At 36.0% G+C, this 26,930-nt stretch overlaps 1 protein-coding gene across 1 annotated transcript in view; it reads left to right on the top strand.

Annotated features, from left to right (window-relative positions):
- SEC63 (SEC63 homolog, protein translocation regulator) overlaps positions 1-25,571 on the top strand; it is a 67,905-nt gene extending 42,334 nt beyond the window's left edge. The window contains exons 9-21 of the mRNA XM_008520863.2: positions 467-561; positions 662-794; positions 2,137-2,229; positions 3,230-3,384; positions 4,667-4,814; positions 7,658-7,740; positions 9,942-10,001; positions 10,198-10,371; positions 13,729-13,887; positions 15,601-15,702; positions 19,353-19,451; positions 23,422-23,526; positions 24,471-25,571. Coding sequence (XP_008519085.2) covers positions 467-561; positions 662-794; positions 2,137-2,229; positions 3,230-3,384; positions 4,667-4,814; positions 7,658-7,740; positions 9,942-10,001; positions 10,198-10,371; positions 13,729-13,887; positions 15,601-15,702; positions 19,353-19,451; positions 23,422-23,526; positions 24,471-24,614 — 1,550 coding nt within the window. The 3' untranslated portion in view covers positions 24,615-25,571. The remainder of the gene's footprint in view (positions 1-466; positions 562-661; positions 795-2,136; positions 2,230-3,229; positions 3,385-4,666; positions 4,815-7,657; positions 7,741-9,941; positions 10,002-10,197; positions 10,372-13,728; positions 13,888-15,600; positions 15,703-19,352; positions 19,452-23,421; positions 23,527-24,470) is intronic.
- Positions 25,572-26,930: the final 1,359 nt, after the last annotated feature.

Genomic DNA, 26,930 nt, shown 5'->3' with positions numbered 1-26,930 from the left:
CAAGGCTCTGAAAAGTCACGAAGTGAAGAAACTTAAAACTCTTTTTAACTCATTATTTCTCAGCCTTATTTAACCACAGACCTCTCCCCTTTTTTCACATTACCAGTTACTAACATCGCATGGAATACTTAATACTCTCTCGAAGTTTTCTATGGAACACATACTTAGATCTAGAAACAGATGCTGTTTGAAGTGATTTTAATGCATCCACTTGCTTTGGGGCCCTTAATTTGATGCATATTTCTATTCACTTGTGATAGGTAATATTGCACAACATTTAAAAAAGAAATGTTTATTTTTTTATGGGAGAAATTAATACTTGTAGTAGTGGGATTAAGATGATTTTTAGCATTGTGCATGACTGGAAAACGGCCTCAGTCTAGGATTAATGAGGGATTATAGGAGGGGAAATTAATAGGAAGAGCACATTTATTTATTTACCTTCATATTTCTTTTGTTTTCCTAGGTCTTATCATGGTTTTGGCTGGAGCCTCTGAATTTGATCCTCAGTATAATAAAGATGCCACAAGCAAACCTACAGATAATATTCTAATACCTCAGGTTAGGCCTGTCTCCCAAATTCCTTGATAAAGTATTTAAGTATTAACGTTAAATGCTTTTTAAGTATATATTTTTTGAATAAGTATTTTATTTACTCTAGCTGATTAGAGAAATTGGCAGCATTAATTTAAAGAAGAATGAGCCTCCGCTTACCTGCCCATATAGCCTGAAGGCCAGAGTTCTTTTGCTGTCTCATCTGGCCAGAATGAAAATTCCTGAGACCCTTGAAGAAGGTATTTGTGATTCTAATATCTGCAGGGTTTTAGTCTGCAAAAGCAATGGATTTAACTAGAGCTCATGATGCAGTGTTTCTGTTGCTGTTGGTTTTTGCTCAATCATATAATTGCGCAAGGGCCTTTTAAAAAGAAATCTATATACTACATAATTACTTCACAAATACTTTGAAGTTCTGAGTCAGGTGTTTTGGCAAATGTTAAAATTTGATGTTTCAAGGTGAGGGAATACTCTATGAGAAATGTTTAGTCAATTGCTGATATACAGGAGTTCCTAATGACTTTTTTATAAAAGGGCTTTTGTAAACTCTTTGTGGGGAGAAAAAATAGATTTCACAACAAATATTTCAGTCAACCCCTGCACCACCACCACCACCCTCCAGCAGTGGTTACCAGTAAAGTGTCTATTTAGTCTTTATCTTAAGTTTTATAAGTGCTTGAAGCCATCTGTTCTACTGAAAGGAAAAGCAATAGATTGGGACAGCGGTGTTTCCAGGGATGTTAGGAATTTGAGCATCATCTCTTCTTCACTTGCATGATTTCAACTGAAGTATTAAAAGAAGGTTATTATCCTTAGGGAATAAATGTTCTTTCTTAATGAAACTTCCTTGTCCCCTGTCTTTTAAGCCAATAATTCAATCAAACTCCTCTGGAAACAAGGCCAGTTGATGCTTAGTGGTTGGTGATAGGATAGGATGCTTCTGTTGGAATGAATGAAAGAGCACTATTTAGGCATTATTATTGGAGTTGTAAGTTAGCTGGTAATTCTGTTCCCAGAGTTCTGTACAGATATGAAATTATCTCCGTTTTTGCCAATTATATAAGAAACAGGGGACAAATATTTTCTTAGGTTGAGTACCAACTCCAATGGATGATCTTAATGGTTAACTATTATATGAAATATAAATGAAAGAGTCTCTTTGCCGTCCCCCGTGTTTAGTTGACAGGTATTCTTAGTCTGTGGACTTATCCATAATTATACTTTAGAAACTTAGGTGCACAAGAATAAAATTCTTAAAGTTCTTAATTGTAGTAATATTGGGATGAAGTTTAAGATTGACTATTTCCAAAGAAAAAGGTGGGAAGTTAACTTATAAAACCCAACACCATGATGTTAAAAATTTGCCTATGAAACATCTAATCTGAGCTAGGGTTTTCTGGCTGATTTTTGACGTAGTGCTGCTGAGGAGAAACTATTGTGTTCAACCTGTAAAAATTCTGAGTTTGTGCAAAATATTTGTGGGACAACTTCAATTTAGTATTAGTTTTGGACTACAGATGATAAAGATGTTTTAACTATAAAAGTAAAATGATTTGTTTCAGGTTTGTTATTGTTTTTCAGATCAGCAATTTATGCTAAAAAAATGCCCTTCTCTACTTCAAGAAATGGTTAATGTGATCTGCCAACTAATAATAATGGCCCGGAGCCGTGAAGGTGCGGAGGAAATATAATTAATTATGTTGTACTTTTTCTTGCAAGCATATGCAGCTTACGCTTTATAGTTTTATAAATTGAATCAGCTTTCCCAATTTTGTTCATGGTTTTCTTATTTCTTTCCTATATTTTCCATTAGGTAAAGTCTTTATCACAACTCATTATATTTTTGAATTTAATTTTTTTATCTATTGTTATTGTTTACAAAGATTTACTATATCCTTTTCCTTCCTCTGAATGTTTTTAGAGTTAAGTTATTCTGTATTTAAACAAGTTTGAAATAATTCTTTAAGTGATATGACGGTGATTCAAAATTCACCTGACATGTTTTTTCCATGAAGGGAAAAAAGAATGAGGGAGTTTGTGGTCAGTAATGGAAAGGGAGACTTAAGTCTTAAGAAGGAAGTTAGTGATTGTGGTTTGTTGTTATGGATGATGTCAGTTCTTGGCATAGTGTCAGTACAGTCTCGATACTGATAATGTCTGATAATTTACTGGTTTTGGAGGTAATGCAAAGAATTTTCCTATTAAATCAATGGTGGTTATTGGATAATGTGCATTTGATGAAGTTTGTATATTTTTTATATCTTGTCCAGTAACTTTTAAAGGAACATCAACACCATCATCTTAAAATTTGAGGGGCTGGCCCAGTGGTGTAGTGGTTAAGTTCTCACACTCCACTTTGGCGGCCCAGGGTTCATGGGTTTGGATCCAGTCGTGGACCTACACACTGCTCAGTCAAGCCGTGCCTGGCAGCATCCCACATACACAATAAAGGAGGATTGGCACAGATATTAGCTTAACAGTTATCTTCCTCAAGCAGAAAGAAGAAGATTGGCAACAGATGTTAGCTCAGGGCCAATCCTCCTCACCAAAAAAAAAAATAAAAATTGAGGTGTTAAGGATGTTTACATGAATCTTGTTTTTGTGATGAATTGTATACTCTTGATCATATAAAAAGTCCAGCCCTGTTTCTTCTTTTCCTCCTCTTCTTTCTAAGAAAGGGAGTTTCGTGCTCCAACTTTGGCATCCCTAGAAAACTGCATGAAGCTTTCCCAGATGGCTGTGCAAGGCCTGCAGCAGTTCAAGTCCCCCCTCCTGCAGCTCCCTCACATTGAAGAGGACAATCTTAGGAGGGTCTCAAACCATAAAAAGGTGATTCTCGGCTATTTTAACATGTTGAAGCAGTTTGTCATGTCATTTAAAGGTAGCATGAATGAAAAGTTTTTAGAAATGGGTGCGATGAATTTCTTAGATTAGAATGACTTAAACCTTCTGTACTGTCCCCCAGGTGACTCTGCTGACATTTTCTGGGTTAGGTAGCTGTGGTATAATATTTGACTGCTCTAAGCCGTTTTACTACTTTGGGATTTGGTGCATTTTAATAGTTAGCACTTTGTTCCTTGTATTATGTTACCAACGATGAATGTACTCAGTAAAAATGCACTGTATATTTTCCAGTCATTTCATTCATGGCTTATTGGTTGAGTATGAACAAAGAAAAAATTAAGCATTCAAAAAATAAGTAGGTCAAATAAAGATGAAAATATAATCTGTAGTAAAGACATGATATTGAATCTTAAGATATAGCAAAAATATGTATAAATGAAAAACTTGAGGAAATAATAGAAAAAACGGAATGAAACAGTAATTTTTGTAGGAGATTTTCAACATTACTTTGTAGACATTGGACAAAGTGGGTAGAAGGTCGACATTGGATTTGATAGTATATTAAGGTAGAATTAATGTGTATTAAAAATTTACATCAGTTCTCTGTCCTTTAAAGTAATTGGGTTACTCTTATAAATTTGATCACATTTTAAGTTATAATTAAAAACTTTAGAATTCAGAAGCAGGCATTTCACATGCCTCATGATCTAATCCGTGTCTGTGAAAGTAAACAATAATAGCTCGCACCAAACACCTGGAAATTAAAGAACGCTCTCTGGAGTATCCATTTAGCCAAGATTGATATTACTGCAGCGGCAGTTATATTTAAAAAACAACAAAAATGAAAAAATTGCATAGTAAAACCTTAAGGATGCAGCTATACCTAGAGATAAATTTATCCTCTTAAAGGTTGTTATTAAAATTGAAAATAAGGATCAGCAAACTGAACACATCAGATGGCAGTAGTTCTTGTTTGGATCAAGATTCTATATGAATGTTACAGTTTTTTTCCTCTAACTTTATTTTTTCTGATTTTAGAAAATAACTCTGTAATAACTTTGTAATTGAAAAAACCCTGAATTTACATTTCCTTAGAGAAAAAGGTCATGAAATGCAATAAAGTTATATTTTCTGCTTTGAAATAAATGCAATCTTAACATTTTTCTAAAACTTATTTGATTTTGTTTTAGTAAACTTGCTAATAATTTTTCTTTTATGAAAAGATTCATGACTTTGGGATTTATTTTCTTTCTCTTTTTAAATTCAGTACAAAATTAAGACTATCCACGATTTGGTGAGTTTAAAAGAATCAGATCGTCACAATCTACTGCATTTTCTTGAAGATGAGAAATATGAAGAGGTTATGGCTGTCCTTGGGAGTTTCCCATATGTGACTATGGACATAAAGTCACAAGGTAAGTGGGAGGTTTCCCTTTTGAGCATTGCTTCTCTTTTGATACATTGGCTCTCATTTGTTTGGCTCAAGGTTCTCAAAACACTTCATTTAATAACGTAACTTGTAATTACACTTTGCAGAACTGTAGTTTATCTGTCAGATTTGTTAAGATGTAAAATGGTGTATATTTAATTTTTGAGAACACTGGTAGAGTCCTACTTTTATTATCCTTATAATGCGGTTGAATTTGAGGACTGCTCTGTAGTTCAGCTTTCAGGAATATCTTAACTTTGTAAGGAATGAAACAGATTTCCAGATGTAATGAAAGATATTTGAAATATATCTATTGTTAGTGTGAAAGAAATAGCTGCTTAGTTCTACAATTAATTTTTTAAAAACCCAACTTATTTATGTTAATTAAACCTTGAGAATTACCATGTTCTATGCCACATTTCATGTGGTTTTTCTTGACTTACCTCTTATCTTTAATGTCTGCTTGGAATGAAAAAATAGAGATTATTTTTCTAATAGCTGAGTAGTAGTACCTTAGAATGGTGGCAGAATTAGAGATTATCTGTTCCATTCCTTCCTTGTGGTATTGTTCTGAGGTTGGACATTTGCTCAGTTACTGTTGTGAGAATATTCTTGTCGGACCAAGAATACAAGGATGCATTAGGAGTGGTTTCCTTCTTTAAAGGGCTTGTAGTCTAATTGAGGAAGTAAGAAATAAACATAGAAATAAAAACAAGAAAACGTAGGCTTGTGTTAAGTGAATGACACAGACATTGTGCCATTTATTCATTCAACAAATACTGAGTGCCACTAATTCTTCTGGGTGCTAAGGAAGCAGTGGGGAGTAAGACAGAGCCCCTGCCGTGTTGAGTTTGCATTCTAACTGGAATTGAGAAGAGATAAATGACTCCCAAAGACTAGGGTGTTTGAGAAAGGAAAGTAAATTGCGATCTGGTTTCAATTTGCCTGGAGTGTAGAATACATGTAGTGAAAACTGGGATTACTTTGTTGGAGAGTTGGGATTTCCCTGTGGGTCCATGAGTTTTCTAACATTAAAAACAATCTGAAAGTTTCATTTAGGACCATACTGATTTAATCCAGAAACTATTCAAATAAAAATCTAGTTTGGGACTCAAGAGATACTCTTTGATAGAGTCAAGAGTTGTAAAAAGTACATGCTGCTTAGAAAAATGAATGTCAGAGAGATTTTCTTATTAGAAGAAGTAAAGAGTATTCAGTCTCACTGGGAAATAAAATTATGATGTGTTCCGTTCCATAGCATCCCGTATAGACAATTTGTTATTTTAAATCTTTACAGTGTTATTGAAATGTGTAATATGAGTACTGTAGTTAATGGAGGGAGAGTAGAAAAATTTAGAAGCAGGGAAGGGGCATCTGCTTGATCCAGTACTGGGGATGGTGAGTCTGTTTCCCCACGTTAGAGGCTGTGCAGAATCTCCGATAGGCTTTTTCTTCACTTTAAGGAGTCAAACGGCAGGTAGACATTGTTATAGCTGTTAATTCACGTGCATTGCTCACACACATAGAACTTTGCAGTGTTGCTGAATATGTAGCCCACGTTTAATTTGAGATAATGGAGACTTCCAGGTTGAAGAAAGGCTATTGTACCCTCTCTTGATGCCCGGCTGTTGGACCTTACAGCCAGTGATGGAGGAGATAAGAGTTAAAGGCTGCTGGAAGCCGTAATTTTCCAACTGGTGGTGTGTTAGTGCAGGCCAGGACAAAGTGTGGTAGCGTAAATCTGTGTAAAATGAACATAGCAAACCTAGAAAAACCTGTAGGCAGAAGTACATAGTGAAGAATACTCTTACAGATAACATATGTAGGAAAAAGTGAATTCTATCTACATTTGAATAGGAGATATATTTCATAAGTTAATTTTATTTAATTTTTAATGTTTATTTAAGATTATATTTGTTATTAGACTTTTGGAGATGTGTGACAAATGTGGTCTTAAAAAATTAAGCAATTATGAAAACATTGCAAGGGGCCGGCCCAGTGGTGCAGTGGTTAAGTTCGCACGGTCGGCTTTGATGGCCTGGGATTCGCTGGTTTGGATCCCAGGTGCGGATCTAGACATTGCTTGTCAAACCATGCTGTGGCGGGCGTCCCACATAGAAAGTAGAGGAAGATGGGCGTGAATGTTAGCTCACGGCCAGTCTTCCTCAGCAAAAAGAGGAGAATTGGCAGCAGATGTTAGCTCAGGGCTAATCTTCCTCCAAAAAAAAAAGAGAAAATTGCAAAAAGTATTAAGGTGCTTTTTAATATAATCAATATTTTCAAGTTCTTGCCTTAAAAAAATAAATCTGTTTAATGTGACTTAGAATACTAGTTTTAATTATTTTATTCTGACAGGCATTGATCATACAGGAAAAGTCTTGTGAATATAAGGTGTACACAATTTAATAGAGTGACAGAACCCTATTTTTATATCACTGTGAGAGAAAGCTAAGATATGGTAGTCCTCACATTATACTTTGTCTTAAAAGACCTAGGTTTGAAACCTGGCATTGCTAGTATAGCCATTATGTGACCTTGGGCGTTTTACTTTATTTCTGAACCTCAGTTTCTTCTTTAAAGTGGAAATAGTAATAATGCTTTATAGAGCTATTTTAAGTATTAATTGAGAACATTGTTGAAGGCATCTACTGGAGAGCCTTATATGAGTAGACAGTCAGTAAATTATTTTTTACTGGGTAAGTTTAAAATATAGTATGTTTGAAAGACTGAAGTACCAGATTGATTTTGGTAAGTTAAGTTTTGCTGTTTGTGGTGTCATAGATCTCGAGTTTTATTTTTTAGTCTGTTTTTTTTCCTTTCATTTTATAGTATTGGATGATGAAGACAGCAACAACATCACAGTAGGATCTCTAGTTACAGTGTTGGTTAAATTGACAAGGCAAACAATGGCAGTAAGTAAGCTTTTTTTATGCGTTGAGTTATGTGTTAAGGTTTTTATATTTATTTTCTCATTTTAAGTCATACAGTCTCAAAGTCAAAACTTGTAGCAAAATTTAATTTTGCAAGTTCTCTTAGCTGTTTTGAAATTTTACTTTTTCACATACACAAACTTGGAAAATAGATGAATTCTTCGTGTGATGATTTATTAATTCCCTGTAAAACATTATAATAAGATAATGTGGGTATAGTTTTTAAAATGTAAAGTGCTATACAGAGGTTAATAATTGGCTATTGTTGAGACTTTCATCACCTACTCCTTTTTAGTCAATTCTTTAGAGAATTTACCTCCTTTTTTTAATTAAAAAAATTACAATGAAAGTAACTTTTTTCTAATTATGTGAAAAATTCTTGCTGTCTGGGAAGAAACTCAGGCAATGCAGAAAAGTATAGGAAGGAGTTAAAATTACCTAAAATCCTACCACTCTGAGATTATCAATTTTGAAGTTCATCCCTTTAGTTATGCTAATGCATGAATACCTGTAGTGTTAAATGATGTTTTTGCACGGATCCCTTCTCTCTCTCACCTCTCTCAGGAATCCCCTTTCAGCCCCAGACGATCAGAATTCTGTCTTAAGTATATCCCTTCATAGCTTTCTCCATGCTCCTATTTTACTGTCTCATCCTTTACAGTGCTTATACGTATATACATAGGTACTGGTATTTTTCTCATTCTTTTTCATTTAATCTGATCATATTGCATATGTTTCCTGCATCTTGTTCTTTTGATTCTCTATTACATATTTATATTACCTCCCAAGTCAACTGTCCATCCCCAGCTACTATAGTTGTAACCCATTGTTTTTAATAAACTATATGGAATTTCAACTCAGTTTATTCAACTAGTGGTAGATTTTAGCCTATTCTACTCTGGGATCTATAAGCATCTGCAGGAAACATGCTGCATTTAACCCCGATGTCTAAAATCTCTTGTGGTGGGATATATCAAATCAAAGTTGTTGGTTTTATGGTAGCAAGTGGTAAGGAAACATTTGTGTCACAGGCTCTGGATGCGGAGGTCCTCCTGGGAGAAGAAGAAACTCTAAGCCAGTGGCCAGGATTGGGTTTAGAATCCTAATTCACACTACCCACATTCTTGGGAATTCCCAGCTTGAGCAATGAGCAAAAAATTGGCCTTGTGCTGTTGACACTTCTGAGGTAATTGGTAGAAGGAAAAGCAGGTCTACCCTGGAGGAAGGGGAAGAATCAAGTATTTATCTTCCAATTCTTGTATGAACTGTACCTCAGAGTAATTATGTGTTACAACCCAGCTAATAAATGAAGGAATGAAGCAGATGATAGACTAGGAGTTGGCAGTCTTTTTCTACAAAGGTCCAGTTAGTATATTAGGGTTTACAGTCCACAGAGTCTCTGTATGTAACTGCTGAACTCACAAGTGGACATGATTGTGTTCCAGTGCAACGTTGTTTAAAAAGCAGGCAACGGGCCATAGTTACTGACCCCTGAATTAGACTAACAGTTTAGAGCCTTTGTCATTGTTTTTACTTGTTAGCTTTAATAATTCCAGGCAGTTTCTTAAACACATTATCATTTGGTGTCATCTTCTAGCATCAATTCTTACTGTAATTTAAATCCTAAATTTATAGCTTCCGTGCTGATTCTAATGGATTATGTAGTGGGTGGATATGTCTTTAGGCTTTTCTTGGTGTTCCACTTGTTAGTTACAGATCCAGTGAGCAATATCACTGACAATAATGAATAAACTGATATTCTTGTGAAGTTTTAATGTTTGATAAAACATTATGCAGTGTATTCGGATTCTCATGACATTAAAATAGTCATATCTGATTACTTTTAGAATAAAAGTGAAAATTTAAACTATGAAATATTTTTGACTTTATAATGAGTTTACTTGTCATTGCATTTGTAAATTTAAGTAGACTGTATTTTTCAAAATATATTCAAGACAGATGTGAGATATTGGATAACATAACTTCTGAAGTATCATTTAGTAATTGCTGAATTTGCACACACTCATCATTTAGTAATTGCTAAAAGTCTCTCGTCCTCCCCCCCACCCCAATTGTTACCAGTTAAAAAACTTACTGGTGATATATTTTGGGAGATTGCTTTGTTTATCTGAAAGATAAGTATAGATTGATAGATTTTGTATTTTTCTTCTTGCTGTGTCTAGGAAGTATTTGAAAAGGAGCAGTCCATCTGTGCTGCAGAGGAACAGCCAGCAGAAGATGGGGTAAAAACTTGAGTTTTCTTAGCTGTCTTTCCTGGTGAAAGAAATGTTTTGTTTAGTTCTCTAATAGATATTGATTTATATTGCCGTGGGAGAGTAATTCAGTTTATGAAAACATTTAGTTTAGCAATTTTACTATGACTCCCAAGTGAAACTATTGCTCTAACTTCTGAAGGTGTATGTGTGTTGTGATTTACAGCAGGGTGATACTAACAAGAACAGGACAAAAGGAGGATGGCAACAGAAGAGTAAAGGACCCAAGAAAACTGCTAAATCAAAAAAAAAGAAACCTTTAAAAAAAAAACCTACACCTGTGCCCTTATCACAATCAAAGCAACAAAAACAAAAGCAAGCAAATGGAGTTGTTGGGAGTGTAAGTTTATTATTGTTATTATCATTATCTTTATTGAGGTAAAACATACACTAAAATGTTCAAATCCTATTTGTACAGCGCCTGAAGTTTGACCATATATATGTACCTATGATACCAAGATCAAGATATAAAACCTTACTAGCACCCTAGAAAGCTCCCTGTGTCCCTTTTCAGTTAGTCACCCCTCCATCCACCTCCACACCCTCCCCTCCATTCTGACTGGTATTACCATAGATTAGTTTTGCCTATTCTTAAACTTCCTATAAGTGGAATTATTTTTGACTGCTTTCATTCAGCAACATTTCCGTGACGTTCATCTGTATTCATCTTTGAATAGCAGCAGTCCATTCTTTTGTGTGTGTATGTGGTATTCCATTGTATAAATACACCACAGTTTATCTGTCTGTTCTGTGGCTGGTGGAAATTTGGGTTGTTCCTAGTTTTTGCCAATTATGAATAAAGATGCTATGCTTATTCTTGTACTTGTCATTTTGTGGACATTGATTTTTCTTGGGTATGTACTATGTACCTAGCAGTGGAGTTGCTGGGTCATAAAATAGGTGTATGTTTAACTTGCTGAAAGATCCCAATTTCCAAAGTTGTACCATTTTATGCTCCTATCAGCAAAATATGAGTCCAGTTGTTCCACATCCTTACCAATACCAGTTTTACCAGTCTTTTTTATTTTAGCCTGTGTGGTGGATTTCTGTGTATCTGTATGGATCTAAGTGGTATCTCTGTATGTGGTTTTTATTTGTGTTTACATGATGGCTAATGATACTGAGCACCTTTTCATATGCTTACTGGCCATGTGGATATCCTGTTTTTCTACTGGTGGTTTGTCTTCCTGTGGATTTGTAGGATTCGTTTTATATTCTGGATATGAGTCCTTTTTTATTTTCTTAATGATTGCTTTTGATGGCTCTTAATTTTAATGAAGTCTATTTCATCAGTCTTTTGTGATTAGCGCTTTTGTGTCCTGTTTAAGATATGTCTGCCTATCCCAAGGTTACAGGGACATGGAGGTATTTTTTGTTTTCTTTTAGAAGTGTTATTTTACTTCTTATGTTTAGCTCGATGATACATCTTGAATTTTTGTGAATAGTGTGAGATAGAGATTGCAGACCACTTATTCTAGAACTGTTTTTTGAAGAGGTCATCCTTTCCTTTCTGAGTTGCAGTGGTGATTTGTTGTAAAACAAGTGACTAACTGTGTATGTGCACATCTGTTTATGGACTCTGTCGTTTGTTCCATTGACTGTCTATCCTTGTGCCAGTACCACACTGTCTTAACTATTGTGGCTTTACATTAAGTCTTGAAATATGGTAGTTTAGGGTCTCAAACTCTTATTTTCCTTCTTCAAAATTGTCTGGACTATTTCCGGCTAAATTTTTAGAGTAAGCTTGACAATTTCCACCAAAGAAAGCTGCCAGCATTTAGATTGGTGCTGCATTGAATCTGTGGTTCAACATGGGGAAAATTCACTTGTTAACAATATTGAATCTTTTTATTCATAGCCATGGTTTATCTTTATTAATTTGGACCTTCCTTAATTTTTCTCAGCAGTGTTTTGTAATTTCCAGTGGCAGAGGTATGACACATCTTTCATTGTATTTAATCCTATGTATTTGATGCTTTCTGGCGCTATTGCAAATAGCATTAAAAAAATCCATTCTTCAGTGTTATTGCTGGTATATAAAAGTATAGTTGCTTTCTAAATATTGACTGCATATCAAGGAGTCTTGATGAATTGACAATAATTCTAACCATTTGTAGATCTTTTGAAAAGATTTTCTACGTACGAGAGCATACCATTTGGGAATAAAGATAGTTTTGTTTTTCTTTTTTTCTTTTTAATATTTAGGCTCTTTCTTCCTTTCTACCTTACTGTGCTGCCTAGAACTTTAAGTATAATTTTGATTAGCAGTGAAGATGATGGTCACCCTTGTCCTCTTGTTGATCTCAGGGAGAAAGCAGACGTTATTTTACTACTTTCTATGATGTTAGCTGTAGGGTTTTTGTAGATATTCCTTATCAGGTGAAGGAAGTGTTCTTTCTCTTCTCAGTTTGCTGAAAATTTTTATCACGAGCAGGTACTGAATTTTATTAAATGCTTTTTCTGTATCTGTTGAGGTGATTGTGTAATTTTTCTCCTTTCTATTAATGTGGTGAATCGTATTGATATATTTAAAATTTTCAAACTGTCCTGCATTCCTGGAACAAATGTCATTTGGTCATAACATAGGCTCTTTTTTTAATATTTATCTGGATTTAATAATACTTTGTTTAGGATTCCTGCATCTATATTTACAACAAAATAGTGGCTTGTCATTCTTTCTTGTAACGTCAGGTTTTGTATCAGGTTTATGCTGGCCTCAGTAAACAGGTTAGGAAATGCCCTCTTCTTCCTGGAAGAGTTTATGTAAGATTGGATTTGTTTCGTTCATATTGGGAAGAATTATCTAGAGAATCCATCTGGGCTTGGAGTTTTTAAAAAGGGTTTAGTTATGGTGTCCATTTCTTTAACGTATTCTACTTTTTTTCTTATATCTATTTTAGTAAATTGTGTTTTTCAAGAAATTTGTCCATTTCCTCTAAGTTATCGAGTTTATTGACAAAGTTATTTATAATACCCTTTATTTTTAGCATCTTTTGGATCTCTAGTTATGTCTCTTTTATTCCTTTTATTGGTAATTTGTATTCTGTCTCTTTTTTTCGTCTGTTAGTCTTGCCTAATGAAATTTATCAGTTTCATTAATCTTTTCAAAGAACCAACTTTTGGTTTTGTTTGGGTTTCCCTTTTGTATAGCTGCTTTCTCTTTAATTAATTTCTGGTCTGTATTATTTACTTCAACTCTCTTTACATTTAATTTGCTGTTCTTTTTCTTGCTTCTTAAAATGGACTAGTAAGTATTTTGTCTGGGATATTGTCTTTCCTTACTGCATTATTACTCTGTCAGTTGTAGAAGGTAATATTAAATTCTCAAAGCAGTACTTTTCTATAAACTCCCCATTTCCCCTCGTCGAAAAAATATATAGTATAATTGATGTTTTTGAAGACGAGTAGCTTAGCCATTTTGGTACTATACTTTGCAAATAAAAATAAAATATTTTTATTTTACAAACTGTGAAGAGTGAAGCAACTAACAACAGACAGATAAACCAAATGTTAGTCTTCAGTGTGACTCCCACATATTTATAAATAAGAATGTTTATAATTCTCTAAAATTCTGTATGAATAGTGAAATTGTAATCTTGAGCCACATTAATTATAAAGCAATAAGTTAGCTTCTGGAACTCAGAACGATATATTCACTGAGATGTTCAGAACTTTTGTGGTTGCTTTTTCCTTTTAGGAAGCTGCAGTAAAGGAAGATGAAGAAGAAGTTTCTGACAAAGGCAGTGATTCTGAAGAAGAAGAAACCAACAGAGACTCCCAAAGTGAAAAAGACGATGGTAGTGACAGAGACTCTGATAGAGAGCAAGATGAAAAACAAAACAAAGACGATGAAGCAGTAAGATGTATAGGTTTAAGTAACTGGAATTAACCACTGGTGATAGTTTTGGTTTTTGTTGTTTTTTTCATTTACTTGCTTGTTTGCTTGTCTTAAACAATACCAGTATATTTTATAATCTTACATTACTTTGTAAGAGTATTTTTGAGGGGTGGTGGTCAGAATTATAAAGAAAAATTGGTTCCAACAAGGATTGGAAGTCCTTGTTTTCTATAATTGTCACTTCGTAGGTGGAGTAGGACCTGGGTCTGAGGTGAAGTCAGTTTGGTGTCGGGGCAGATGAGTAAGGAAAGTTGGTGGGTCTCCCACAAGTTCCAGGGAATGTTTAGGGGATAGAAATGTTACTGTGGACTAATGTCGAGAGGTTGTTAAGGGAAAAGCCAACATTTACAGAATGCAACCTTGTTTTAAGAGGTATATAAGTCACTAAGGAAAGGGGGGTCTCTAAGGAATTTCTTAAGATTGTGAGGGGATAGAGAGTAGAGAAGAAATCTCATGACATAGCATTAAATTGCATGTGATTTAAGGGGGGACTGTAGGAAAGAATGTTTGGGGGACAGATAGTGGTCCTTAGAGGCTCGCTGCACGTGAGCTGTAGACTGTCAGCTGTTTCCTGGATGGCTGTGCTCTTTTTGGCTGGGCCATTGATCTGAAAGTAACTCTTGTGGTTTAGGAGAGAAAAAGAGGTCCCCTGAGTAGCCTCTGAGGCAAAGGCAGAGGCCAAAAAGAGGAGAAGGTAAAGGGCATGGGATGAAGGTATGAGGAAGTCGTGGACCTGCCCTTGGGAGTGGTGGGAACAAAATAAGGATGACTGTTTTTAGCAGTTTCTGGCCCTTGACTGTTTTTGTACTTTAGGAATTAAATTGATTGCCAGGAAATTAAAACCTATCAAAGAAATTGTTTCCCTAGCCTTGCTTTGAAAAAGAGTTGGCATACTCCTTTCTGAGTATATTACAGTTAGTAGAGGTGACTCAGGATTTTGACAGACTAGTTTCTTCAGATAACCAAAAATACGTTCATTCAAGAATACAACAGATAATTATACAAATAACAAATAATTATTATCTGTCACACTGCAAGCAGTGTGTTAGGTAACAAGAATGCAAAACCAAACGTGAAACAGTTTCTGCCCTTGGATGGTAGTAGGTTAGTAGGGAAGGCAGACTTGTAACTAAACATTATAGTACAAGAGAGATTCTGCACCTTTTGCAAAAGATGCAGTGATAGCATGAAGGAGGGAGGGATCAGCTCAGTCCTGAGGTGGAGGGAGTTTGTGGTTCTCAGGAGCACACACTTAGGCTTTAGCTGCTCCTGAAGAAGAATGAGTAGGAGTTTACCAGGTAGAGAAAGGGGAAAAGATTTCCAAACAGGGATTAGGAGGAGTGAAATAGCTTGGTGAATTCAGAGAAGTCTTGATAGTTTGAAATGACTGGAATGAAAAGTGCAAGGAAGAAAGCAGTGACAGGAGACTGGAGAGAGGGGCCCAGGTCAGATCGTGTACAGCTGTGTAACTCATGCTAAAGGAGTTAGATTTGATTTATGAAAAGAAGCACTGTATGTTTTGAGCAGGAAAATGATTAGATTTGTGGGACTGAACTCGTAGTAGTAGTAGTTAGCATTGTTAGAAATAATTACCGGAAGAAGATGGAAACTCCTCAGAACGATCGAAAATATACTTGATTTCAACTGAATATTTAATTTTTACTTTGCTAGGAGTGGCAAGAATTACAGCAAAGTATACAGCGAAAGGAGAGAGCTCTCCTGGAAACCAAATCAAAGATAACACATCCTGTTTATAGTCTTTACTTTCCTGAGGTGAGTTATACACAGCCTAGTGTTTCCTTATTCCATTCACTTTCTCTTCAGATATTGCTCAGTTGCCTTTTATCCTTCTATAGTGTGTACTGGCTCAGATGTGCTAAATGTGGTCTGTTCTTGATGAGCCCACATTTTGAAGGATATATTTCAACATGAATTATGTTTAGTGAATGTGTTGCTTAAAAGGAGGATTGTTAACTTTTTAACTATTTCTGTGGTTTCCTGTGCTTCTGTCTTTTCTGTGCCCAGAGTACTGAGGCTCGTGCTTGGTGATGGTTTCTCGTTAGCAGTTCAGGTAGTCTTAATTCAGACGGAACTTACACAGACTGCCTGTGACTACATGGCAGTTGTGAATCTCTCACTTCTATCAAGTTTTAAATAGGATGAAAAAGTTCTTAAACTTTCCCCATGGATTTTCTCTGGGAGTCCTATATTGGCCGCTTGTAGCCACTAGTCTTGCTCTGGCCGCAGTCATTGCCCAGTCCATGGGAATAAGCAAGCCCGTGGCAATGGGACCAGCTAAGTTCAGTAAGAGCTGAGTGTGGCTGAGCCCCATACTCAGGACAGGTCATTGCAGTGCTGTCTGTTCCCTTGTCTGTCCTTACTTTGTGCTTGTGGCCTGCTCAGCTTTTGATCTTGATCGGCTGTGTTGTTTGTCTTTCACATGAATTTTGGATTTGCTTGACATTTTGCTTTTGTGGATGAATTTGTCTGTGGCTGGAGGTCAAGAACTGGTTGCCTCTTAGTTCAGGGAAGATGTTTCACAGACTGCCTCACAGTTTTGCAGCAGAACCTTCTGCTCACCACTCATGTTTGGCACTTGATTTCGTGTATAAATCTGCTTTATGCTCTAGTGTCAATCCAGAGTTGCTGGGGGCTGCTGAAGGCAAATTCCTAAGTAATTTGGCTTTCCTAATAATAAATGAGTGGTTCTGCACAGGCTGTTGTTTTGACTTGGAAAGAAGTCAGCCTAGGATTCCATCTTAATGTGCACGCGGGTCTTCTGGCATGTCCTGAGCTCTAGCCCATCTGTTAGGGGCATTTTGCCCATTGCAGTGGTGGTCTGCCAATGCCAAGGCTCCTGAAATCAAGTGAATAAATTCCACTCATTGATTGGTTTTAAAAGTGCCATGGGATGCTCTAAACTGCATAATTTGTGCCCTTGTAGCAGTTTCATTTTAGACCATGCTTAGTTAATAGGGAAGACGTTCATTCACTCCCTCAGAACATTTTAGCAGTGAAAATGCCTTTTTCTGATTTAATCTGCATCTGCATAGTAAACATCTCAAAGTACCACTTATCAGATAAAATTTATTTAGGATTTTCCTAACATCTACCTTTCTACCTTCCCATGTACCTACCTAAGTACCCTAACTACCACACTACCCACTTAAATTAGAGTTTTATGTTAATAATTGACTTATATGTTATTGAAACTCATTTATTATATGTAATATGTTAAGAATGGTTGGGAATCTCAGACAACAGGAAAAAAATTTTTTAAGTACTAGTAGCTCATGGTAGAACATCTTTTCCGTTTTCACCATGTGCATCAGAGTCTAGGCACAGGTGTAATGCCATGGATTGATATTAACTAGCTTCTCAATAAATATTCTTGATTTCAGATAGCCTGGGAGAAGGGAGGGAAAGGCATTCTCCAAGTGGAAAAGTAAAGATGAAATGCACTTCCTTGAACATATCCCTGTGCTGCTTAAGTTACATACATGTATATTACATACAATAAAATGTCAGAACCACTTAAACAGTAGAGGTGTTTACCTCATTTTGTTAATAATCATAACAATCAGTTATTGCACTCTCTGTGCTAGGCATTCTAATGTATATTTTACTTATATTATCTCAGTTTGTCTTTACAACACAGCCTGAGATAGGCACTCATCATTTAACAGAGAAGAAAAGCGAGGTTTAGAGAAGTGAACTAATCCAGGTCTGTGTGGCTTTAAAACAGGCATCAGCAAACTGCAGCCTGCAGACAAGTGTGCCGCCCTGCAAGCTCTTGTGAATGAAGTTCTGTTGGAACACAGCCACGCTCACTCTCTTTGTGCTGCAGGGGCGGAGTTGAGTAGTTGCAGGAGAGGCTCCATGGCCCACAGAGTGCGGGTGTTAATACTCCCCTTTGACTTCATCATGTTCTCACCCACTTTGTGTGTGCAAAACACATGTAGACAAGCATCAGTATACACATGTACCTATTGTGGAGTCCTAACCCTTGGGTTAAGCAGAACTTGGGTGAATCACATGCTGGTGATTTATTTATTCTGTTTATTAATGTTGGAGTGCATTGTAGTTTAAGGCATTTAAATAAAAGAGCTTTTAATTGAACTTAGTGTAGCATTATTAGAAAGAATAAACCAAATTTTAATGTCTTATGGCTAAAATAAAATAGAAAGTGCAAGTGATTTTGGCTTAAAAACACGTTTTCCCTACGAAACTGGTTTCAGTAAAAAGTTATTTTCTAATCTTCTTTTTGATAATAAGGATTTTAGAATAGTCTAGTGTTGTTTTGGTTAAGCGAATATTTAGAATATTCTAGAATTTATTTTTAGCCCCAAAACGTTTTTCCTGAAGCCATTTTAGGAAGATATCTTCCCTACCCAGTTCTGAAACAGCGCATCCTAAGCAGATGACTAAACAGTTACAGACGTGGCCTGAAATACGTACAGCGATGGCCGCCGAGCACACTGAGGTTGCTGCTTCCAGACTGCTTGGTCTTCTGAATGTTTTTTAAATAGTTTTCTTTCTCCTGTTAGTTCTTCCTGCTGTCATTGTACATTCTGGTGGCAGTTTCTTTACCCAGCTCTTTTTTTTCTGTTCCTAATCTTTTATGAAGTACAACTAAAAATGCTGAGCTTATTAAAATCATGTGCAGTGAAAGGTATAAACAGGCTCTTAGAATCTGAGATGCTCTCTTATGAGTAATGTGTTTTAACGTATTGATTTCTGATTTGGTTTCCCATGTCCCTTCCACTCCTACTTTTCGGCTTTTGCTTATTACTAGGTAAGATTGCTTAAGATTTGCTAGATGTTATTGTAATAGTTTACGCTGTTTCTTTTTTAGAATATCTTTTGTCATTTAAAGTTAATTAGAGGTTTTTTGAGGGGAGGGAGAAGATTAGCCCTGAGCTAACTGCTGCCAATCCTCCTCTTTTTGCTGAGGAAGACTGGCCCTGAGCTAACATCTGTGCCCATCTTCCTCTACTTTGTATGTGGGATGCCTACTACAGGATGGCGTGCCAAGCGGTGCCATGTCCGCACCTGGGACCTGAACTGGCGAACCCCAGGGCGCCAAAGCAGATTGAGTGCACTTAAGCGCTTCCCCCGCCCCGGGCCGGCCCCGAATCAGAGGTTTTTAATGCAGAGGCCCATCAATAAGGTTTAAGGGGCCATTTGAAACCCTGAAATTACATACAAAATTCTTTTGGAGAGAAGATCTACAAATGGTTAAGAGTAGTTTATTCATTCAACAAATACTTATTGAACATCTGTTTTGTACCAGGCTTTGTGTCTATGCTGGGGATACAACAATGAAGAAAATAAGGACAGCGCCTCTAAAATGAGACAAGGCAAAACTGTGTGTTTCTCTAGTTATTTCTGATTATTTATACTCTTCCTTTTTTTCTTTGCAGGAAAAACAAGAATGGTGGTGGCTTTATATTGCAGATAGGAAGGAACAGACATTAATATCTATGCCATACCATGTGTGTACACTAAAAGATACGGAAGAGGTAGTTATCCAACAACATTGTTTCAGTTTTACAAATAGACAGCCTCTTGTCATCATACTGCTTCATAAAATCCTTTTTAGAAATCAGTTTATTGTATTTGGCTTATTGCATTTTATTTGTTACGACACATTTTGTAACTGTTCTCTAATGTCTTTTGGGGGAAGCTCAGAAATTTATAAAGCATTGAATTATTAAAGGTAGGCAGCTTGGTTAGTCTTTTACAGATTTATTCTCAGCTTACTTTTGGGAGCCTTCACTGTTAGTGTCTGAGAATATATGCCTCTCCTCTCCAGAATTTAATTATGTTTTATAAAAATTTGTGATTTTTATCCTCATTGGATAGTGCCAAGGTAAATACCTTTTGTCTTAAAAAAATGTTAAGAACTAGCGATTAGATTTCTAGAGTGGAGTTTTTGATTCCATAGTGTTGTTCACTGTTAATGACATCACTCCTGTACATTGTGATGAGCATGTTTTACCCTTGGGAACTCCTGTTTTCTTCTTAATTCTTTGTTACTTTTCTAGGAAGAAGGTTCTGTCTGCCTGGACTTGGTGGACAAGAGCAAGGCTTCTGAATTTCAAGATAGTTCCATGATGTTGATTTTTTAATCCAAAAAGTTCCTTTTTCCCCCTTTGTAACCAAGTAGTAAATGTATGAAGTAGTTTATTGTTGTCTGTTTCACACTTAGTGCCAACTTAAGCATATTTGTTTGACAGAGCAATTTTATTTCTATTTTTTAATTAAAATTTTATCTGTTTTTGAGTAGATAATACATTCACCTAGTTAATATTTCAGAAGATATGGAAAAGTGCACACATTGAAACATCTTGTGTCTCTTTCAGTCACCCATTCCCCTTCCTTTATCAGCTTTTTATGTATCCTTCATGTGGTGTTATATGTAAATTCAAGCAAATGCCCATGTGTATTTTCCTCAGTTTTATGCAAAAAGTAGCATACACCATGTTCTGCACCTTAGTTTTTCTGTGATATAACTTGGAATTTGTTCCCTGTTAGTACAGAAAAAGCTTCCTCATTTTTACAGCTGCATGATATTCTTTTGTGTGGATGTTTATTTAGCACTCTGCTATTTAAATGGACTTATAAGTTGTTTCTTGTCTTTTGCTGCAGTGAATAACCTCATATGTCATTTTGCACTTGTGCGAACATCTATAGGATAAATTCATAGAGGTAGAATTAATGAATTAGAGGCCCTGTACACTGGTAATTTTGATAGATACTGCTGGATATTTGTTTCTCCCTAGGGAGAAGGAATGTTTAAGTGTGCCCATTGCCTCTCAGTGTGTCAGACATTTTGAATGTCATTGCTAATCAGAAAGGTGAAAAATGGCATCTCAGTGTTATTTTTTCCCTCTGATCTTTTATTTTAAAAAGTTCCAAACCTATAAAAATATTGCAGGCACAGTATCATGAGCCCCCCATAGACCCTTCATCTGCACCATTTATTAACATTTTGCCGTATGTTTTATATCTTTCTCTGTGTGTGTACACACAAAATACTTACACAAATATGTATATTCCCCCGCATCCACTTGAGGTACTTGTAGACATCATGACATTATATCCCTAAATATTTGAACATGTATCTCCTAAGAACAAAGACCTTCTATATAAGCTCAAAATAATTATTATATTCAGGAAATTTAATATTGATATGGTATAAGATTTCCTGAGTATAATATTCAAATTTCCTCCGGTATTCCACTGATGTCAGTTACAGCCAGAATACAATCAAGGATCGTGTGTTGCATTTTGTTGTCATTCCTCTTTATTCTAGAACACTTCCTTGGCCTTTCTATTTTTAAATTTTTCATGCCATTGACATTTTTGAAAAGTCCAAGCAAGGTATTTTGTAGAATATCCCTTAATTTGAATTTGTCTCATTGGTTACTCGTGATTATATTCATTTTAAATATTTTTGGCAAAAATACTGCATAGGTGATGTAATCTTCTCGAGTGGGTCACATCAGGGGCACATTATATCAGTTTGCCCCACATTGGTGATTTTATGGTTGATCATTTGGTTAAGGCTTTTCTCATTGTAAAAGGTATTTTTCCCTCTAATCTCTGGGGTGGTATCTTGGGTCCTGTGTGACTGTCCTCTTCTCAAAGAACAGGATTCTTTTACCCGCTCACGTTAGCATACACTGATGATTCTTGCCTGAATCAGTTTTTACTATGCTAGTTGTATTCAGTGTATTTTTAATTTTATTTTTCTCTTAAGAGTGAAATGGAACATCTTTCAGTGTGTTTGAATCTTTTCTATTTTTGTGTCTGTTTGTGACCATTGTTCATTTTAGTTGGGTTATTGGTCTTTTAAACTGGTTTTGGCAATTTCTTTTTTTAATATTATGAAATAAGCCCTTTGTGATATTTGTTGCAAATATTTGTTGCCAAACTGAAATTAATTTAAAAAAAAAAGATTCTCCCATGATTTTTCTCTGGTTTTCTTGTTTTAATGACATCTTTTAATATATAATCTTGCTTATAAAATCTGGATTTTGGAGATTGGAAGGCAGAACATCCAAGATACCTTCTTAAAAATTCTTTCTTTGTCCAAATGGAGTTGGAATTCCTAAGAGTGTGTAATTTGTGTTTGAAGTTTATGATTTGATAGGAAATAAAATATCTTCTTGACCTTTTAAGGCTTTGGACATTTGTAAAGGAAATACTTCTGTGTTTCTCCTTTGCTCTCATACAACTACCATTCTCACAACACTTCTGGCATGAGATGTGTGGGTTTTTCCCCACTCGAAGCAATTCTCTGTGACACCAGCTGAGTGTTCCACAGTTTAACTTAATGCTGACACTGTGTACTTGGAGATAGTGTCAGATCCCACAGGTTAAGGGCTCAGTCCCACAAGACTCCCACCCCCCGCTCCTCCCACTTCAGAGGCCAATTGCAAGTCCCAGGTTGTCACCTATACTTCTGACCAACTGGCTATAAATGGGGGGTTTCTTTGACCCGCTCCTTGGGTTTGACAGTTTGCTAGAATGGCTCACAGAACTGAGGGAGACATGTTGACTGGTTTATTGCCAAGAATATGATACAGGGTATAGATGAACTTAGAGATCATGCTCTTTCTGAGCATTCCACTCTCGTAGCACCTCCATGTGTTCACTAACTCAAGAAGTTCCCCTAACCCTTACTTTGTGGGTGTCTGTAGCGGCTTTGTCATGTAGACATGATTGATCCTTGACTCAATTTTTAGCTGCTCTCCTGAGAATGAGGGGTAGGGCTGAAAGTACCAAGCTTCTGATCAAGGCTTGGTCTTTCTGGTGAGCAGCCCTCATCTAGGAGCCCACTGAGAGTCTCCTCATTAGAACAAAGCGCATTTCTATCACCCATGAAATTCCAAGGGATTTACAAGCTCGGCGTCAGGAACCAGTGGTCAGAGACCAAACATTAGAACCAAAGACGCTCCTCATGCTCTTATCACTTGGGAAATTACAGGAGTTTGAGGAACTGTGTGCCAGGAGCTGGGGGCAGAGGCCGATATATATATTTTCTATTATCTCACAGCATTTATCCTAGAAATAAGAAAGTTGGCAAGAATTATCTCCTGTCTGGTGAAGTCTATTTTATCAATTCCAGCATTTCATTTATTTTACTTTTATACTCTACTTCATTTCTTCAAGTTGTCAAGGTGATGGTCAACACAGAACTTGCTTGCTTTAATTATGCTTTCTTGAATTGTGGAGCTACAAATTAATCCCATCAGTTCTGCCTGATTTGGTTTCTTTTTTGTATAGTATATATAATATACGACATACACGTCATATATATATTTGTTACTATTGGTAGAACTCTTGTAACGTTTGTTAGGACTTCCTGTGTCATCTGAGTAAATTCCTAGCTATTAAATAGTCTGGTCTAGGAATTTGGGGAGTGGGCTTTTGTTTCTTCCACTCCTCAAAATACAGATGTTAAGTGCTGATTTTATCTTCTAGGTAGAACTGAAGTTTCCTGCACCAGGCAAGCCCGGAAATTATCAGTATACAGTGTTTCTGAGATCAGACTCCTATATGGGCTTGGATCAGATTAAACCATTGAAGGTAAGAGTAGCGACTCTTCAGTAAATATAGTTGTCTATTTGAATAAGTGCTTAAATATACCGAGGAAGCATTTCTAGTTTTGAAATGTAGAATAATAGAGGGGAAAAGAGGTCATCTCATACTTTATATATGATACACTTGATGGACTACTTTTTCAATAATAAACTTAAGTTGTTGAATTAAAGGAGTGTAACAATTTAGAACCTTGACTATAAATTACTTAAGTGATACGTTTTAATGTGCTATAATATACTATAACTCTACGGGGCCTCACAAATGGGTTCTGTTTTCTTTAGAAAAGCACGTATGTTTTCCCATGATTCAAATCGAGTGTTTATTAAGTTCTGAAACATTTCTTTTTTTATCATTTTAGAGTGTACATTTTGTATAAGTATCATTTGAAGCACACTCCCATCAGTGTTTACCATTTCACTTGAGGTTTTTATAAAAGGCATTCTATTCTATTAGTGAGATTGTGCTAAAGTGTTGTTGCACTGTGTATTGGAGTCCCAAAATAAAGGGAGACAGTAAGGCGCAGCTTTTTTCCCACAAGGGTGCCATTATTTTTTTCCCGTTGGCTATAGAATTTTACTTTATGAATCTGGAGGCCTCAAAGTACTTCTTTGAAAGTCACACTTTAGTTTTTCTTTCATCTGCAGACTTGTTAAGACATTACTCAGTGTTCTTACTCAACAATCACAATTATTAATCTTACATGCCACAGAATAAATAGTATAACTTACTATAAAATCAAAATATCAAACTGTATTAGAAATATAACTATATTTACATGTTAGTAGATTTGCCTTTTATTTCTGTTGTGAACGTCAATTCTAAATGAATGTGTTAAATTTAGAGTTACCATTGTAAAATCTGTTTATCAGGTATTTCTTTCGTTATTCCTCCAAAAATTTCTGATGTCTACATTTAATTCTTCTTTATAGTTGGAGGTTCATGAGGCCAAGCCTGTGCCAGAAAATCACCCGCAGTGGGATACAGCAGTCGAGGGGGATGAGGACCAGGAGGACAGCGAGGGCTTTGAGGACAGCTTTGAGGAAGAGGAAGAGGAGGAGGAGGATGATGACTAAGCAGTACTATGAATGGAGCACAGTATTTGCACATATTTGCAAATTTTTGCTGTTTAGGAAGTGTATAATAAACCAGAAACAGTGCAGAACCGATGTTGACGCGAGGTGTTAGTTCCTTACTAGAAATGGGTGCATTAATGTAACTAGGCAGTGGTGGTGCCTTGGTACAGTCCGGAAGATGCTTAAGGCTTGTTAAAGCCTTTCAAGAATGGGATGGTGCATTTATTTCATCTGCAAATGATAATAAACCCTTTGTTACAACTGTCCAGAAGTGTGGGCTATGTATTATCTGATCAGTTTATGGTCCCAGTAAAAGTAAAGGTACATGAAAAGCAACCTTAAATGAGCAAGTTTTCTTTGTTTAGCTTTAGTTTTAGTAAACATTAAAGTATGATAAACACCACAAATATGTTTTAAGTAACATCTGCTCAAGTGTTTCTCTCTGGATAAGATCTGTCATTCATTCGTTGACATTTTGCAGTGACACAAGACTATTTATAACAGCTCCATTCATAGCTTTAAACAAACCTTTTATTTTTACCTATCTTGGTCATAAGTTGGCATTCTTTCACATTCCACATAATATAGAGGGCTACATTTTGGGATTTTCCTTTTCTTAATTACCCAGAATTATCACACAGATTATAAAAATGGCTTTTAATGGCTTAAAACATTTTTAAGCCTCTATTTTAGCAGATCAATGCAGGATCTATTTCTTTTTATAAGCTATAGGTCTAAAAATGATTGTGGGACCATATGTTCTCTAATGTTGGTGACTTATGTTATTAAACCTTTTTTAAAAGGTTCACTATAAAAGCTGAAATACGTTCTTAGCTTTTAATCTACCTGACTCTATCAGAAGCCTTTTAAGGAAAAAAATATATAACATGCAAAGGAGGCATTTTTTTGTATTCATTTTGGACTCCTGTCAATAAAATAGAAGTTTGACTCATTTTACATTTGTGATGGTGTCTCTCTTTTTACTCCCAGAGAAAGGATATAATAGGATAATTTCATTCTTTTACTTTTCAACTAAAAATTTAATACTATTATATACATTATTGCTGAAGTGACTGCCATTTCTGTATACTATCAAAAAACCCATGAGTGGGAGGAACTTCCCCCTCACACAGTGCAACCCGGAAGGATAGTGCTTATAAAGAGGAGAAATGTATCCATGATGAATCACAGAGGTAAGATGAGTATTTTTATTACTAGATATGGGGGAAGCATAAGTCTGTAATATAGGACTGATTGTAATAATCCTCTCCTACCAAAATCTTCATAGGCCAAAGTACTGTTGGAATACTAACCTGTGACCTTGTTTACTTAAAAGGTGCCACTTTCCATGCAGAATCACAACTAGTATTTTATTCCTGCAGTAGTTGGAAATAAAATTTGAAAATTACCAAAAACATGAATTTTTTTGGTTCTAAATTTAGGATGTAATATTTCCCATAATATGGTCAAAAGCAGCTTTTTCATTGGAACCTTGGTCACCTGTTTTTCTTTTTAAAGGTGTTAGTTAGACCCTTCCTTGGCAAGCAGGAGTGCCAGTGATGTGTTTTGTTTTACAAATAGAGGATGGGTCTCAAGCCAGGTTTTGGTGGGAAGCTCCAGTGTCAGGTGAGGCAGCTGCTGTCTCCTGTGTGTGGTGGAAGGGAGGGAGCCAGCCTCCGGCATCCAGTGAAAGCAGAGGTCAGAGAAAACCCCATGTGACATGAAGGCAAGGAAAGTGAGCAAACGAAACAATGTGTAGGATGTACATGTCCCGGTTTTCTTGAAGGATGCTTTTTAAGAAAAATATTTCTATCCTAGTGGCTATTTTGTCTTAGAGAGGCTTTATAAGTTCATTGAAACAACTGGCTTCTTTCTGCTTTTAAGACTTTGGAGAGGATTTCACAACTCACTAACTCACCACAGTGCTTAAAAAAACACTATCACCTTGACATTAGAAACCCCGCTCGTCTGTTTCCTTTGCCCTTTGTGTGACGTCCATGTACTCGCCCCACCAAATAACACATTTTCCTCTGATGAGTCCTCAGGCAGCCTCCATGTGGTGGAAGATCTGAGCCTTCGGTTTATGATTCTCGTCTCTCCTGCAAGTCTCTGAGGTCTGCATCCCTCCTTCCTTTGTCTTGATTGGGATTTAACAACTAATTTAACCTGGTTTGCACTTAATCTAATGGAAACTGAGCATATTTGCAGTTTGGTTCCTATCAAGAAACAGTGACATTTTTGTCACCAGAATAGATGAAAATATTCAGTGGGTTGTATACAGAGTAAAACTGATTATGAAATTGTTACTTAAATTGT

The sequence above is a fragment of the Equus przewalskii genome, chromosome 9 (assembly GCF_037783145.1).
Source record: "Equus przewalskii isolate Varuska chromosome 9, EquPr2, whole genome shotgun sequence".
Taxonomy (NCBI): Eukaryota; Metazoa; Chordata; class Mammalia; order Perissodactyla; family Equidae; genus Equus; species Equus przewalskii.
This window is presented reverse-complemented; position numbering and strand designations above follow the sequence as displayed.